Genomic DNA, 17098 nt, shown 5'->3' with positions numbered 1-17098 from the left:
TGGCACTCGGTCACCGTGACATGTAGAATTTCCTTGCTAGATGCATATATATAAGATGATGATCATGATCTTCAGTCATCATGGAGCAGTTCCTCACTCATTGATTTTTATGACAGACAACTTGTAGTCCAAGAAAGTCTTCCACCATGGCGACCAGCAAGCAGCACGCTAATAAGAGCACTCTCATTATCGTCTCGAATAGACTGCCGCTTTCTCTCAGAAAAGTGGACAATTCCTTCGAGAGCAGTACCTCTAGTGGCGGGCTGGTGACCGCGCTGTCGGGATTGACAGACTCGATGAACTTCAAGTGGCTAGGTTGGCCAGGAATCACGGCAGCAAATGACGAGGAGCAGGAAAATGCCCAGCGTGCGCTCGGAGAGAAGATGGCGAAGGGGATATTCCTTGAAGAGCAGCTAGCACAAGACCATTATGATGGATTTTCAAGTATAGGTTCCCCCAATACTGTGAAATAAGTGTTATTAACAAGTAAATCTCCCGTATAGATACAATTCTATGGCCCACTCTGCATTATCAGTCTGGCATTGAGTTCCGTGAGGAGTTTTGGGAAGCCTACCGGCAAGTAAATGAGATTTTCGCTGATGTCGTTGCGGAAGAAGCACATACCGGCGACTTGATATGGATACATGATTATCACCTCATGCTCCTGCCCTCTCTCTTGAGATCTCGTCTCCGGGCGCAGGGAAAGGAGTGCCCGATAGGGTTCACACTACACACTCCTTTCCCTGCGCGAGACGTTTGGAGAGGGCTTCCAGTCGAGAAAGAACTAGTCACCGGAATGCTTGCAAGCGATGTGGTGGGATTCCACACAGAGGAATATAAAGAGAACTTTGCAACTGCATGTGTAAACCATTCGTGAGTGTGTCCCCTTCTGCAAGATTGACGTTAAAAAAAAGCCGAGCTCACTCCCAATGACAGTGATGTGGTAGGACTGGAGGAAACTGATTGCATTCGCATGGGCGATCATCTTGCACACCTCGGCGTGTTTATTGTCGGTATTGACCCCATTAAGTTCAGCGAGACTTTGAAAAACCCATATGTTGTGAATCGCATCAACGAACTTCGACATATGCACAGCAACAAGACGATTATGATCGGTGTCGATCGGCTTGATTACACCAAGGGACTTGTACAAAAGCTCAAGGGCTATGAACGGTTCCTAAATGATAATCCTGAACTGCGGAATAAAGTCGTCCTGGTCCAGGTGGCCGTACCAAGTCGTGAAAATGTAAAGGAATACCAAGACTTAGAAGAAGAGATACAAACGTTGGTGGGTAAGATATGTGGCGAACACTGTGAGTTCCACCTAGATTTCATGATTTTTTTTCTTTCTATCTAAACGGCCCATTCTCAACAATGGTATAGGTGCACCGGATAACTTTCCATTGGTCTATATGCACCGTTCGATATCTTTCACTGAGCTCACTGCTTTGTATTCTGTTGCCGAGGTCTGTTTGGTCACTTCTCAACGGGACGGAATGAACCTAGTGGCATCAGAGTATATCGCGTGTCAGGGTCACAGACATGGGGTTTTGGTGCTATCTGAATTTGCTGGAGCTGCAAGCTTTATGCAAGAAGGGAGCATATTGTTTCATCCGTCTAGTACAGACCAGTTATCACAGGCAATATATCAAGCGGTGACTATGAATCAGGATGAGAGAAAGAAGAGATATGAGTCACTCTGTGACTTTGTCACCAATTATACAAGGTGCGCCTGATCCAGAATCTTCACCATTTGAAAGATGCCATGTTATTGATCAGCCGCTAAAAACACATAGTTCTCGGTGGGGAAAGGCTTTTATCGACGCCTTGCAGGGGCATGTTGGACCTAAAAAATGAATCAACATGTTTCTTCAGAAGATATAGTGTTGGTCGTTTCATTTGAATTCTGTGATAGCAGCATAAATGACGAATCTAACTCCTCGCGCCTGTGAATCCAATCTTAAGTTGACCAGAACAGCTCCGAAATTGTTGCAGACTGGGCAGGAAGTATACGCTGAACTGCCGAGTTCAAGAAATAATTCAAATACTGATTATCTATTAGAGAATCTATAAGTTCACTCTTATTCACTCTAAAAATTAAAGATGTATATTGCATTCACTAAGTCGACAATGGGTAACATTGTAAGACAAGTGTCGCGTGTAAATACTTGACGAAAAAACTTATAATCAATCAGAATCTGAGACGAAAGGGCCCTTTCCTCATGTTAGACAAAAAGAACGTGTATGAATAGCATTCATCAGCCTGTACATGACTGCGCCCAGACAGAGATTTTTCATCGAGGTCTCGTTGAATATAGCTCGAAGAAGCATATTTGCTAGTTGGACTTGAAGCTTTAGGTACTATAGAATCATTATTAGTCGGGTTCACCTCGATGCGGAAAGTAGGCCTAGCACTGACAGATTCAACGCCTTTCCAATCTTATTACCAATCCCCTCAGGGCAACCTGGTTTATGATAGGCGAACGAAGGTGGCTTCGATGCATGACTGTCATCTTCCTTCATCCGTTCATTATAGTTAGCCAAGTCCATCGTGACATGCAATTACTAAAGCATAATAGATCTGTTGCATTTGAAAGGGTAGGAAAGGAGGCATATGAACTTCCTACACTGTTCGTATTCTCCCCCTTTCCGCCGCCTTTCACAAATCCAGGATCTCCCATGGTACGGCCTCCACCGGTGTTGGTCGCTGGGGTTGGAGTGATGCTTGCACCACCTTTGACAGAGCTTGGTTGTTTCGGCGATGTGTCGCCTTTAGCCTCCGTTGGTTGTGTTGCCATGTTTGCTTTTTCGAAAGCTGTGAATTATGGCCAGTAGAATCATAGACGTAAGAAGTATCGACAAGTGAGGTACATTGTTATAAGGGAATCTGATGGTTGGGTGGCAAATCCAACAATCGTTCGAAAGACAAAGTAATGGTGATATCATTGTTCGAGAATTCAAGTTTCTTACTTTTTCTTTTGCTCTACACAAACAACTCGACAAACTAAGCTTTTTATTTCTATGAACCCTAAGTCAAGCGCGAAAGCCTTGAGAGAACATATTATCTCTGGTTTATAGTAATAACTATCCTTAAACGTGACAGTTTAAGGCTTACTAGCTTCCAAGATTGACTATTATGAATAATCTCAATACTCAGGTATTCCGGGAGAGGAATGGTTTTGTCAGTTGTCTGATTTTGATTCTAGTTAATGACAATTTGTTGTAATTGCCTCGATAAACTGCAACCCCCGCCCTTTTAAGCCGATGACACTTTTTGTACAATACCAAGATAGATTTATCAACAAGCACAGCAAAATGAACAAGAGATTGTACATATGGTTGTTAATACGAAATCATCCGTTCACTATCGGTGATCTCTTCCACTATGTTCTGGCTCAAATACTCCGATCTTCTCCATGACCGCAGTCGCGACTGGATATATCTATAAGCTTTCAAACGTTGACAATAAATCAGCCAACGTAGTGCCAACGACACAGCCGGTATCATATTCACCCGGATACACCGTCTGCGGCCCCGTTGTATTGTTGTATCCTAGTTGCAAAAGGGTGGATTGCAGCGAGTTATATTGAGGAAAACCATACCTTAATCTCGTCAATGTCTATTTATGGATTTGACAAGGAAAAATGAACATATTACTTACGATGCAAGGCCACCTTCTGGATCAGTAGCGAAAGCCACCCATGCTTTTCGCAGATAGTCTGCAATTTTGGCCTCTGCAGTCGTTCGTGCAACCAGATTCTGGATATCCGTGTCCGTATTAAATATGAGGGGCACCTCACTACCATGCCACGCCCCTGAATCTGGGTTTGTTGTCAACCTCAAATTCGGAAACTCTCCAAAGTACCGATATCTCCAAGTCGGGATGTTATTTTGCACATTGTACCTGGCGCGATAACTTGCTGGGCAGGTGTATATTACAAAGTTCAGATAATCCCATTGAGCTTCGGAAAAAGTCACCCCTTCAACGTCGAAAATGGCACGGAACAATCCTACTTCATAATTATTGCTGCCGATAAATAGAGGTCGTTGGATGAAGTTGCCTGCAATAGAGCGATTTACGTAGTCCGAGAAAACAATGATGTCGTCAACGGTTGGTCCAAACGATCCTGTCACTGAAGATATCCCGGTGCTGCTAGGGATTGCGTCTTGTACGTCCTCCCAATCTAGTGACCGCATGCAAATAAGCAACGTGTCAGGATCCGAACCTTCATCTCCGCATCCAAGGGTAGCCGTGACATTGTACCACGCATCGGCAGATGCACTCTCGGAAGCTTGAGCATTAGGGGACAAGACCGTGCCAGAATCAGAAATGAAGCCCGCAACGATGGGATCCTCGGTCCATGCGTAGCTATAATAGTCCACGGATGACCCGCCTGCCGACTGTCCAAAGATTGTGATGCGATCCGGATCTCCACCGAAAGCTGCAATATTGTCACGGACCCATTCTACTGCAAGACGTTGATCAAGTAATCCTAGATTGTTCGTTATATGAGGATTTCCTGGAAAGCCAAAGATATTGAGTCGGTAACTATAAGCAAGTCAGCATTTGACAGCTACCTGTTTTCTCTTGGTAGTGCCTGCTAAGCATCTTACTTCGCCGATATGACCACGACTTCCTCAAGGTCTGCAAGATGCTTTCCGTTGTAAGCTGTGTTGTTGGTAGTACCGGTGTTAAATCCTCCTCCATGTATCCAGAATAACACTGGCTTGGTAGTCTCATTAGTCGGCGGCTTTGCCCATACATTCAACGTTAGGCAGTCTTCGCTGTATTGCACTTCTGGTTGCTCGAGTAGATTCTGTAGAATGGCAGGGGCCTGTTTAGTGAAGTTGAACTCCCCGGAAGCCGCAATGAGTTCGCTCTTCGATGCGAAGGTTGCATTTGCAGGGCAGCTATAACCCTTCTATCTTGTTAGAGCCCCTAGTCAATCGCGGAGAAATCAGCATGGAATTGACTCCTCACGAAGTGTATAGTATCCATAGTAGCCGTGCTATTAAATGGCTCTGCGGGAGCCCATCGTAAATTTCCAACGGGAGGCTGGGCCTGCACTTCGTGTATGAGAAAGTTGGGAATCTGCTGCCAACCGGGTCGTTGCACTCACATAAGGTATCCCCAGGTACTCGATAACCCCCGAAGTCCCGGATGCTAGTTTTCCCCGCAGTTGTCCTGACGTTGTGTTGATAGTCAGAGAACTAGTCGCCGACCGAACTAATATCAACACGATGCCTAAACGAATAGTACGCATGATTATAAACATGAGGCTCTCTAAGTATATACTACTATATTTATCGGCGTTGAAATAACAACCCGGAATGTGGCCTGGTCTTTATACTACGTAGCTGGAACAACTTCCAGCGCCTACATGCGTCAGCAGCCACTCCAATGGTAAAGTTTGAATACATTAAACTTTCTGAAAACAGAATCTTCAGGTGTTTATGCAATCGCCTCCCCCTCGCTGGTGGGGCCAATGCAACGACTTCAAGCAGCCGTGCTCGTACACATTCACCGCTTTCGGTACTTTAGGATTTCTTTACGACGAACGAACGATGGGTCTTCGCGCAAGATACATACCGAACCGAACTGTATATGGAATCTTACATGGATCTTCGTACATGGTGAATAGTATCAATTACTCGGTCGAGAATTGAGAGAGAAATCAGTGAAGTCGCGTGCGAGTCGGGCTTCCTTCATTCCTAAATCTCCTCGTCTGTCACCACTTAACTTTCTCTCCGCGCATCCGTTGATCCATGCATTCGGGCCAAGACCGAAGCTACTCGGCGGCACACAATGGGCTGGAAGTTATTTCTATTTGATTATGAAGCACCTGGCTAGAACTCCAATCTCATCACCTGTGACCGTGAATACATCCGCTCCGTATAGGCAGGTTTAGAGTGATTGTGATGGCGCCCCTAGCGGCCCACCTCCGCCGCTAGCCGGGCAGCGGGCCCGGGCCGCATCCACTCGAAACTATTGAATGGATCCTTACTTGCTACGTACTTTAAATGATATTGTTGACGCTTCTTTAGTGGCTTGCAATTGCAAAATCTTGATTATAGAATGTCTTTTTCTTTTTTATCAATCAGATATGGGTATTTGAGTCAGTGGAAAACAGACAACTCACCAAGCCAGGATTTGCTCATCCATAGTTAGTTAGCCCGTGCTGACTAAGACTTGACATGTCTGTACGACCTCGGACTTCGTATATAGTCAGTCGGTACGGAGCACTCCGTAAGTGCTATGTAAGTATTGCATATTCGTAGGAAAAGGCGATGGATCGAATACGTAGCGAGGGTCTAGTTGCGTGGTTCCAGAGTACTTCGAAGATGACATCCCTAAATAACGCCGGTATTGGGTCAAGGCAAGACTATGGCTGACTGTGAGAAAGACTAGTGCCGGAAGACTGGTGTTGAGTTTTTCTATGAGACTATTCTAGAGAAGGAATATATCTGTACAAGGGTTCTGGAAGTCATAACTCCCCATACAGTTCCCGGGGCATTTGGAACGCCGAAAGGTGCATGTGATCAACTAACGTCATTCAACTTGAGGGGAACTTCGGATTTTCATACTGCCGACAAAATGCAGACTTGAAAATAATTATATACTATGCACCAAGGAATCATGGTTAAAGAAGTAAAAATAGAAATAATCACCGAATTGTGCGAGTCACGAATCGATTATTACTCGCGATCCTTTCTAACAAAGAGACGTGGTCACAAATAAAACAATAGAGTTCTTTCCTCCGCATTATACTTTTCATCTCGGCGCCGTTTGAATCTCTTAACAGCCACCTAGTTGTGATAGGTGACACTGTACGCACTGAAGCCAACTGGCTTCTTGGAGTAGCGGATCTTGCCAGAACCATTGATTCGCAGATATTTACCGTTCGAAGCTTGAAGAGAATACTCCCCACTGCCGAGGTAGGTAATGTTGAAGGTCTCAGCACTGCTGGAGGAAGTCGTCAATGTTCCTTCAGTGGCAAGATACCGTTGATCAAGGGCACTGGTAATGTGGAAAGTAGTGCCCTCCTCGGTAAGGGCATGGAGAACCCATCGTTGGGAGGGATCGTTATGGGTGGAGACAGCACGATTTGTGCTTAATGAGTCACTTTTGGAACCTAGGTTGGCGAGACCATAGCCCTTGCGCTCAAAGACCACGTAGTGACCCTCGGTCATATAGCCGCGCATGGTTTTGTAGCCGTCTTCAAAGTAGAGAGAGTCTTCTTCGGTTTGGTTGCCGTAGGGGATACCAGAGACGTACTCGGAACCAGAGCACGAGCCTGTCCATTCGATCTCGCAGAATCCGCTATACATGCCAATGAGTTCACCGTCGGAGTTGGCAATTGGGGTCTTGGGCACAGGGAGATCGGGAATACTGTAGTCAGGCTGATTTTGAATAATGTGATTAGCTCACGCGCCTAATGAGCTGGGTAGGAAAGTCACAAACATTTTCAAAGTCAAATGCATTGAGGAGATCGGACATATGCTCACGACGCCAGTCGTCCAACTGGGGGGTGGTGATGTTTTGATATCCCTTCGCAGTGAGGTATTGCTCTACATTCGATATTAGCTCACACTCGGTTCTAGGATCTCTAACAGTCTAACCAATGAACTGAATGATGGAAGAGTGATCACCACGTTCAGTGAAGACGTAGCCACCACGAGTGAAGGGAGAGATAATAAAAAGAGGAATACGAAGACCTAAGAGTTATATCAGTATACGTTGTAAGAATATACAACGAGTACTAACTTACCAGGACCGGAGAAAGTGTAACCTAACTCGCCATACGGATCTTCAAACCATTCACCAGCTGTGCCATTGGGGGAAATGAGAGGAAGGACAGCATCACCCCAGCCACCGCCCTCTGCAATTTGTTAGTTTGAACTAATTATGCAAAAAGGTTTGACGCCTACCATCGTAGTTGAGGAGAATAACGGTTCCGTCATAGTTCGGGCCATGAATGGCAGCATCGACAACTTGGTTGATGAAGTATGCGCCGTCATTGGGGGTATTGGGGGAATGTTCCTGCAATGCTCCAGGAGGGAAAACCCAGCTAACCTCAGGAAGAGTTCCATTGGCAGCAGCAGCCTTGAAAGCATCTAGTCCATTGTCACCGTCAAACGCAAGACCGCGCTGATACAAGCTGGAGTTTTTCGCTGCCTGCTGGAAGGCTTCGAAGTAGAACAGGCCGTTGTTGGTGGCCCAGTTGTAAGAGTTTTGGTACGAGCGCCAGTCGACACCTGCTTCATCAAGGTATTGAGCAAAAGCAGGCCACTTGAGGGGAAGACAGTCGAGGTTAGGTCCGGAGCAGGCTGTTTATTGGTTCAATTTGGTCAAACTAGACTGAAACGGTATGAGGGAAAGTCCATTCTTACTGTTAGCCTGCTGGTCATCGAGGACGACACCTCCGGCTCCGAGTTCTTGAGGGCCTCCTGGAACGTTGATGGAGCCAGACTATGGATTTGAAGCATGTGAGCGTTTGCTTGAGATTTTTTAATGTATAAAAAGATATACATACTTGCCAGAACCATCTGTTGGGATCGGTGTTGGAAGCAATGCTCGCCTTCAGATCATGTTAGCCAAGATCCACAAGGGAAGAATACAGACATGAACATACGTGGTAAGCATCTCCGACAGTATAGGCCTCGGCCAGAGCAAAGTGGTATGGGATATCTTGACGCTTGAAGTAACCCCAGGACTGAGGAGTGGAGATTTGGGCCCACATATTGTTCAGGCCGCCGTTGAAGGACTGGTGGGTGGGAATCCAGTTGTTGGGACCGGCACAGAGACATTGGCTCTTGTTGTAGTTCTCCTCACCTCCAAGGTAGTTCAGCCAGTAGGGGAGCAGATAATCGGTCTCATTGGTCAAGTCGCCGACAGGCCTAGACAGGGATGACTTATTAGATATCAGATAGCCGAGAAGTCAGAAAAAGAAAGAAATATTGAGTTGAACTCACTGATACCACACAGATTTTCCATCGGCATTAACTTGAACATTAGGGTCGGCAAAGCCACGAACGCCGGACATGGTTCCGAAGTACTAACTTTGTTATAAGGTGATGCTTTAGTTGCATACCCAGGCACAATGGATGAAACTTACGTGCTGGAAGGAACGGTTTTCCATCATCAACATGATGACATGCTTGACATCGGATAGAGAGGCTGCATTTGCGGCACTGGCAAGCGCCAGCAATTGAATGAAGGTCTGCATTTTTGCAGACGAGAACTCTTGACAAACTACGGGCAGCTTAGCATAGAAATGTCGTTGAAGGCATAAATGCCCTACTTATATACATGTCGACTGCTGTGTGGCAGCTTCTTCTCCGCAGTAGAAAGCGAGTCTCCCAGTAGACCTCGGGAAATTGAATTGCCATCGATATTGTTTCGATACGCATTTTCTACACGTGTGGTATTTCGAGCAATGTCGTTGGTCCACGAATAGTGCCAGTGAAAAAAATGCAGGAATTCACCAACATGGCTAGACAAGTGTTTGTCTTCCCATGTGGAGTAATTCCTCTAGATCGCTTGCCGACAAAAGCCGACTTCATCTCACTAATTTCCTTGGCTAGAATTGTAATCTACATACTAAAAAACTGGTCATGAGTCTTCCTGGACTATACTTTGACCACGAGTTCGTTCCAGAGTCCTTGGACGAATTTTAATCTTGAAAAGATCAAGTTAAAACCTTTGAGTTGTCTCACAAGGATACAGCCAATAACCCACCGTCCAACACTGGCGTAAACCGAAGGTGATCATTACATGGCGGGCAGCAGTAGGCACTAAGATGCAGTAGCGTTACAATATAGAACCAGGTCTACAATCAACTTCGAGGATGCGCATCGACCGCTGTTTAAACCTGCAGACTCCGGGGCCAATAAGCACTTGTTCCATGCTAATCTCAAACCTCCAAATGGCCAAACTGTAAATCAAGAAGACTTTGGATCAGATACTGCATACGAATGTTCCTCTTGGTCTCCTGGTCCAGTATAGATGGTTCTACAGGTGCATGGCTTCTTGTGAGATTACATTAGACCGACTATGTGTGGCCCTTAACAGCCTCTGCATACAGCATGCCTAAGAGTTTACCATGAAAAAAATCCGTCAGGAAGATGAACAATGCTTGGGTTGCATTGATTGATAAGGATTGACCCGCCGCATCATATCCACCCCGGCGTGGACTGAAGGGTCGTGATATGTACCGCAGTATGGTGCCATCCCGGAGGCGCGCTTCTTTGGTGTTTCAAAGCCTCATCGAATCGCTGGCGGGCGTTGTACAACGTGCAGATTTAACTGCGGCATCCGGTTCGGCTGTTGCCGACTGGGTGATACGTATGCACATGAGCCGGGTCAAGTGAAACACGGGCCAACTTATGAGCAACCAATGAGGAAGATTTATGGCGGTAGGAGATATCAGGATGAATTGTTTGGCCGGGCTGGGCATACTTTGCACTAGGCCAACTGGGACTCTTACAACAATAAACAAGGATACTGAAATGCAAAAGAGAGTACTTTTAGCGCCTTACTCCGCACAAAGCAGTTTATATTACTGTTAAAGTAGGCTGTATGATGATTTAGCTTGCTCTTGACATGCATCTTTAGCAGCGATTCACATGCGCAGAGAACAGGCAGTATATTTGTTTTTTTCTTTTCTTTTTTCTTTTTTTCTCACACACTTTGCACGCTACTTGTATGAAGTACCCAGCAACTGTGTGTCCGTCCCGTGCAGTCATTTGCGTCCTGACAGGCGGTTAAAGAGAGTGTCTAATCGGCTATATACTATGTTCACTATCCTATGCACGCTTGAGAAAATTGACTTGCAGACAAGTTTACTGGTAGGCAATATAGTGACTCGAGAAGTTCCCATGCTCAAGCTTGTTGGACGGCACAATTGCTTGTCTATCATTTATGCGATCAAGCATCATCTAGTTTCGAGTCGAGACTTTGAAACAAGTCTTCCGGTTGCGAATTCGATAGTGCATTTCCTTCCTAAGCACCGCTGGCAAATATATAAGTGCGTCCTTGTTAAATTCATGCAGCTTAAGGCGAAACCGGAAATTACTGAATCTATAAGTAGCTGCGCGTTTACACAATTTCCAGCTCTGATCAAATTATCTCAACAACACTTGTCATAACCTGCTTGGTTTCTTACGCTTAAAATACTTTTTCCGATCACTTTGCTACACCACGTCACAATAGCTCCAGCGTTCTCTACTACTGCTCGTGCTCTGCTTCGATTTCTCTGGAAAGGCACTGATCCAGTTCCAAAAGAAGGAAATGGCTGAATAAATACTTCAGCGCCGTCCTGTCCCTAGATGATTTTCTCTTGTTTATGTGACCGTTACATATTCTACAACGATTTCCACTGGGAAGCTAGCCTTTTTTTCACCTTGGGTGGCATGCAACATCATCTGTCTTACCTGACTCCGGAATGATCCTTTGAGCAGCCGTAGCTTGAGTTTTCATAGATATTGCAAGGTTGCTTGAGTGCTAATGTCGACAAATTGAGCTCAACGAGATTAAAGGCCTTGGCGTACAAAGATCTGGAAACTATCTCTATTGAGTAGTCATTCCAGGCATACATGCCCAGCTAACTAATTTATTTCAACATGGCGGTGAGAGTGGATATCTTATACTGGATAACAATATCATGTGATAGATTTGATGACAGCTCATGGAAGATTGAGCTGTTAGGGCAGACTATGACGTATATTTTCTTGAAAAACTAGACATGAATTCGAGCATCGAGGTAAAAAAGAAACGACGTAAAGAATGAAATTATACAGGGATGTAGGATGCTAAAGAGTTTCCTAAAAATTATAGTAACGCCCACTCACCCATGGAATCCCGAGATTTTCAAGTTTGAGCCACATCTGTATCTCGGTTCGGAGAACAGCTCTCGCACTCAATCTTCCAAGACTCAATCTCGTGCAGTGTCGTATCAATTTCGTGTTTTACCGCATGATATGCATCCGAGCCCATGAGTATTCGTTTAGGGAACGGCCTATCGTACCTTCCAACTACTGTATCAAAAAGCAGTTTAGCACAGATATCCGGCTCGGAAATGATACCCCGGGTTGCTGCATTTTTGACATGGTTCAATATTTGCGTTGTTGGGTTGGAAGGGTTATCGTAGGCAGGATGCCGCGGTTCGACTTTTAATGCATTGATGAAATTTGTGCGTATACTCCCGGGGGCGATGATTAGGAATCGGATATTCCACTCTGGCTCCATTTCTTGAGACATTGACTTTGCGAAGCCTTCAAGTGCAAACTTCCTTTAAAGTATAGTTAGGTTTGTTATTCTTCAAAGGAAGGGAGAGGAAATGGTGTTTACCCTGCATGGTAGAAAGAGTTACCCGGTACTGTCATCGATCCACCCATTGAGCTGACATTGACTATCGTTCCGCCACGGCGTCCAGGATTAATGTCTCGAAAGACTCGCACTGCTTCTTGCATTATAGACACCGGTCCCCAGAAGAGAGTCTCAAGGAGAAGGCGTGAATCTGCTTCTGATATCACTTCGGTGTCGCCCATGTGAGTGTATCCGGCATTATTGACTACCACGTCTAGATGGCCAAATCTATCCACAGATGATTGAATAGCGCTAACAATGGACTTTCTAGAGGTAACGTCGAGACCCAGCTTGAGAACTCTGGAGTCATCCGGAAGATAAGACAAAGTACGCGTGTTTCGAGCGGTTGCGACGACTTGATGGCCAGCATTGTAGGCAGTTTGTGCAATAGATTTGCCAAGTCCGGAGGAAGAGCCAGTGACTGTATATAGTAAGTGAATTGAAGAGCTAGGATGTGCCAAAAGACTTACTCAACCAGACGGTGCTTGAATCGAAAGGGATTGGAGGCGTAGGCATTTTTGACAGCGCAAGTTTTGGTAATCACTAGATTGATAAATAAAAATAAGAGTGTCCTGAGGAGTTTGAAATTTTACTAGGAGATAGGAGCCTTATATATTGCTAGAAGTTTTGTTTTCACTTTGTCTTATAATATAGATGAAGCAAAGCTAACAAGAGCTATATGTACTTCATGGTTTGCTCAAAGAGGCAATTGCCGAATATGGTCTAGTGCAAATACCGATGCCGCAGGCGCTATACTTACTTAGGCATTTGTACTAAATTGTGAGATCCACCGCTACGGTTCTCATTTCATTCTAGAAAAACCGGCAGCGTTCTCCCCGATCCTTTTCTATACATCTGATGAGAGTAACTAAGGACCACATCAGCAATCAACTTTCATTATGACCGAAAGGTTTGAAGACTCGTCATTCGTGGTTATCACAGGCCCACCACAACAAGACAAGAAAAAGAGAATTAGTCATGTACGCTCGCACATTAGAAAGAGCCACCTCCGACTGCAGTCTCGTCACGGACAGAGACAGACGCAGCAAAAGTTGTCACTGGTTCACAACGAACTAGCACTGGGCTCTCCGCCACGACAACTGACACAGCTTATGGATTTGCCATGGTTGCCCGTCTCAGACGCCGTATGTCAACGGCTAAAACGTTGTAAGTTGCTGCGCTACCGTTTTTTCTTTCTTTCCGTGAGTCATAAAATGAATATCTGCGCTTGATACGATATCGATAGAGATATGTGTTGGCAAGCTGAGACCAAACCATTGACATTACGAGGTTTTTGAATGCTAATACCGACAACTTAATTTCAAAGTTTTCCAACAATATATCGAGACAAGCACCTATTTACACCCATTTTTCCGCTCTATGATTTCGGCTATGGTGGTTCATGAACCGTTCATGAGTGCCAAGCTTGTGACAGCAACTACTTGGGACGATCTCAATGGACCTAAATGCGAGATAAGTGACTTGACTCTATTTCAAAGAGACATTTCCGAGAAGATTTTATTTGATACAACCGCGGACCCAAGAACAGCTGGCAGTGATATGAATATTGTTGCAACACTCACCCTTCTAACATTTGAGGTGCACGGTGTACTGCCCCTCTTTATATTACTGAGCATACTAATTTTTAATAGCTTGTCAATTGTAACCATGAAGCATATGTACGATATAAAAACAAACTTTTGAATATGATCGATAGCAGAGGTGGCTTGGATATGCTTGGATTTGATGGGAACCTGAAAGTCACCGTCTTATTGTAAGCACTTACCATCCTCCAAGCTGCCTACTACTCTACTTAACTATAAATACATAACTAGGATCAATCAGCTCGAGAAGGTAGCCAGGGGACTTTCCGAATTAGTTCCCAGCTTGGAACCTCTCTCTGAATGGAAAGTTAATAAATATGAAGTTCATTTCCCGCAACCGGCCGATTTCAGGATCTTCACATTTGAGAGAGGCGAAAAAGATTTCTGGGAACAGAAAATTAGCATATCCACCATTCGCCTGCTTAGTGATTTCTTCCAGATTGTTGGCATGTGCATCCGATATCAACAATTGTCTGGTAACCGTATTGAGCAGCAAGAAATGTTCACTCAGTGGCATTTCCTTCGAAGAAGTCTTGTTTCGCTCAAGTCAATGCCATTCCGTTATGGGACAGGCATAGATCGTATTTTGGTCCACGCCATTGTTCTATTTGTTTCAAACGATAACAATCTCGATGACTCTACTAATGAGCTGCGGTCACTTTTATGGGAATCCAACGTCGATGCTTACTATGGGCCTTTGCCGGGTGCCCTGATCTGGTGTTTAGCTGTTGGCGCAAGAAAAAGTCCGCCAGGGCCTGTTTGCAAATGGTTCCTTATGCAGCTCACACGGACGACGTGTCCATCAGCTCTAAGTGACTTTGTCGACGTATCAAAAAATCTTGATATGATCTTGACAGGGCTAGATTTAGTGGAATACGTGAACACTGACTGTTCTGTGCTATAGCCTATGATGTTTTTGCTTGTCGACGTTGATATTCGCAGGTTGGTGTCGGTCAATCAAGTGCTGCATGCATTTCCATGTATGCATAGCAGTTAGTTATGCTCTTTTGTGTAATGCCTGAGGCATCAAGATACTCTATAAATCTTTTTAACAATGTACTTGCTCTGATTGGCCGGCTAGCCGTTAGACACGGGGCCCACATACCCATAATAGAAAGGATCGATGGATCGACGGCCCTACTGCAAAGCGTGCAGGAGCTGTCGATGATGATTGGTCAAACTACATGCAAGGCTGTGCTGCGTGGTTGCAGCCCGAGGCACCCAGGCACGCACGAAGACATGATTATTTAGATATAAACCCCCGTATATTTGCTTCATAATTTATCCTCGTTTTGTGTTGTTTCTTTCCTACCTTTGTTCTCACGTGCAGTGATGATTGATGAAATGACAGCCTCGGAAAAATGACGAATTCCATTGTTTTGCTCAAAGCACTGCTGGCGCTCCTACCTGTTAATGGAGCGCAAGCCGGCCTAATAAATTACCCTCCTTTGCCAAAAGATCTCACCACCCCCTACCAGCAACGGCTCGCAGTTTATGGACCTCAAGGTGAGCATGTGGAATTGGAGCCTTTTTCACGTTGTTCAACTCTCGAATCATCAATTAATTAACTCGCATTATGGCAGCCGTCTCTGTTGGATGGAATACATATGCGTACCAATCTCAGAGCTGTGTTGAATATGGCACTTCTAGCGACGACCTCGACTCTAAGGTCTGCTCAACTGTCAATTCCACTACATATCCAACCTCACGCACCTACTCCAACACTGTGATATTGGCAGACTTGACCCCAGCGACTACCTACTACTATAAGATTGTCTCTACGAACTCTACTGTTGGGCACTTCTTGAGTCCCCGGACTCCTGGAGATCAGACACCGTTCAATCTCAGCGTTGTCATTGATCTAGGCGTTTATGGTGCGGACGGGTATACTGTAGATTCAAAGAGAAAGAAGGACACAATTCCTACCATCCTTCCAGAGCTAAACCACACTACCATTGGTCGCCTTGCAGCGACAGTTGACAACTATGAGATCATTTTGCACCCTGGTGATTTCGCCTATGCTGACGATTTCTACGAGAAACCCCATAATATCCTCGATGGCAAGGACGCCTATCAGGCCATACTTGAGCAGTTCTACGATCAACTTGCCCCCATTTCCGGACGCAAACTCTATATGACGAGCCCCGGAAACCACGAAGCGGATTGTACCGAGATCCCCTACACTTCGGGGTTATGCCCAGAAGGTCAGAGGAATTTTACGGACTTCATGCATCGATTTAGACAGACCATGCCCAACTCATTTAAGTCAAGCTCTTCCAACACTACTCTGCAGTCAATGGCTGATACAGCCAAAAGCCTCTCCAAGCCACCCTTCTGGTACTCCTTTGAATATGGCATGGTTCACGTTACCATGATTGACACTGAGACCGACTTTCCGGATGCACCTGACGGTCAAAACGGGTCGGCCGGGCTTGACAGCGGCCCCTTTGGTAAAAAGCATCAGCAACTAAGCTTTCTCGAAGCTGATCTTGCAAGCGTCGACCGCAGCGTAACTCCCTGGGTTATAGTCGCCGGACATCGACCATGGTACACAACCGGGTCAAGTTCGTCGAGTTGCACCTCTTGCCAAGCCGCTTTTGAAGAGTTGTTCTATACCTATGGTGTTGATCTTGGCATATTCGGACATGTCCACAACTCTCAGCGTTTCCTCCCTGTTTATAATAATACCGCTGACCCCAACGGAATGAATAACCCGAGGGCGCCTATGTATATCATCGCTGGGGGTGCGGGTAACATTGAGGGCTTGAGCGCAGTAGGTTCTGCACCGCCTTATAATGCATTTGTATATGCAGATGATTATAGTTACAGCACACTGAACTTTTTGGATGGAAACAATCTACGGGTCGAGTTTCTTCGGTCTTCAACGGGCGAGGTATTGGATTCGAGTACCTTGTACAAAGCTCATTAGTGAGGTCATATACATTTGATGGGACGACATGGAGAAACTGATATTTCGTTGGAATATTGTCTAGGAATTGAGAGTTCTTTTCAAAGAGGAAGTGAGAGCTAGACTTATACATAGGTGGAGCAGTGATGTAAGAAAAAATTGACTGAAACCCAATCGCATCAACTATCTCGTAAGTTTCCTTTTTCTCATGCGGATCTG

At 45.3% G+C, this 17098-nt stretch overlaps 5 protein-coding genes across 5 annotated transcripts; 2 read left to right on the top strand and 3 right to left on the bottom strand.

The window, feature by feature from the left end:
- Positions 1-146: 146 nt before the first annotated feature.
- UA08_06393 (hypothetical protein) lies at positions 147-1736 on the top strand (the record flags this gene model as incomplete). Its single annotated transcript, XM_020268776.1, has 4 exons — positions 147-444; positions 504-873; positions 937-1313; positions 1384-1736. 4 exons carry the CDS (start codon positions 147-149, stop codon positions 1734-1736), a joined length of 1398 nt encoding a protein of 465 aa, XP_020118351.1.
- A 1773-nt stretch (positions 1737-3509) lies between these two features.
- UA08_06392 (hypothetical protein) lies at positions 3510-5264 on the bottom strand (the record flags this gene model as incomplete). Its single annotated transcript, XM_020269261.1, has 4 exons — positions 3510-3552; positions 3662-4549; positions 4615-4919; positions 5121-5264. The coding sequence occupies 4 exons, from the start codon at positions 5262-5264 to the stop codon at positions 3510-3512; spliced, it is 1380 nt and encodes a 459-aa protein (XP_020118353.1).
- A 1543-nt stretch (positions 5265-6807) lies between these two features.
- On the bottom strand, positions 6808-9227 carry UA08_06391 (hypothetical protein; the record flags this gene model as incomplete). The annotated part of the gene is made up of 10 exons (XM_020269250.1): positions 6808-7401; positions 7463-7569; positions 7621-7716; positions 7770-7880; positions 7930-8328; positions 8392-8470; positions 8535-8579; positions 8634-8898; positions 8974-9056; positions 9117-9227. The coding sequence occupies 10 exons, from the start codon at positions 9225-9227 to the stop codon at positions 6808-6810; spliced, it is 1890 nt and encodes a 629-aa protein (XP_020118354.1).
- Positions 9228-11869: 2642 nt separating this feature from the next.
- On the bottom strand, positions 11870-12883 carry UA08_06390 (hypothetical protein; the record flags this gene model as incomplete). The annotated part of the gene is made up of 3 exons (XM_020269239.1): positions 11870-12290; positions 12350-12788; positions 12838-12883. The coding sequence occupies 3 exons, from the start codon at positions 12881-12883 to the stop codon at positions 11870-11872; spliced, it is 906 nt and encodes a 301-aa protein (XP_020118355.1).
- Positions 12884-13266: 383 nt separating this feature from the next.
- Positions 13267-16900, top strand: UA08_06389 (hypothetical protein; the record flags this gene model as incomplete). The annotated part of the gene is made up of 7 exons (XM_020269228.1): positions 13267-13534; positions 13695-13975; positions 14020-14141; positions 14203-14797; positions 14876-14913; positions 15323-15477; positions 15555-16900. The coding sequence occupies 7 exons, from the start codon at positions 13267-13269 to the stop codon at positions 16898-16900; spliced, it is 2805 nt and encodes a 934-aa protein (XP_020118356.1).
- Positions 16901-17098: the final 198 nt, after the last annotated feature.

This window comes from Talaromyces atroroseus (genome assembly GCF_001907595.1).
Source record: "Talaromyces atroroseus strain IBT 11181 chromosome Unknown scaffold_9, whole genome shotgun sequence".
Classification (NCBI taxonomy): domain Eukaryota; kingdom Fungi; phylum Ascomycota; class Eurotiomycetes; order Eurotiales; family Trichocomaceae; genus Talaromyces; species Talaromyces atroroseus.
Note: the sequence above shows the minus strand (reverse complement) of the source record. Positions and strands in the feature narration are given on the sequence as shown.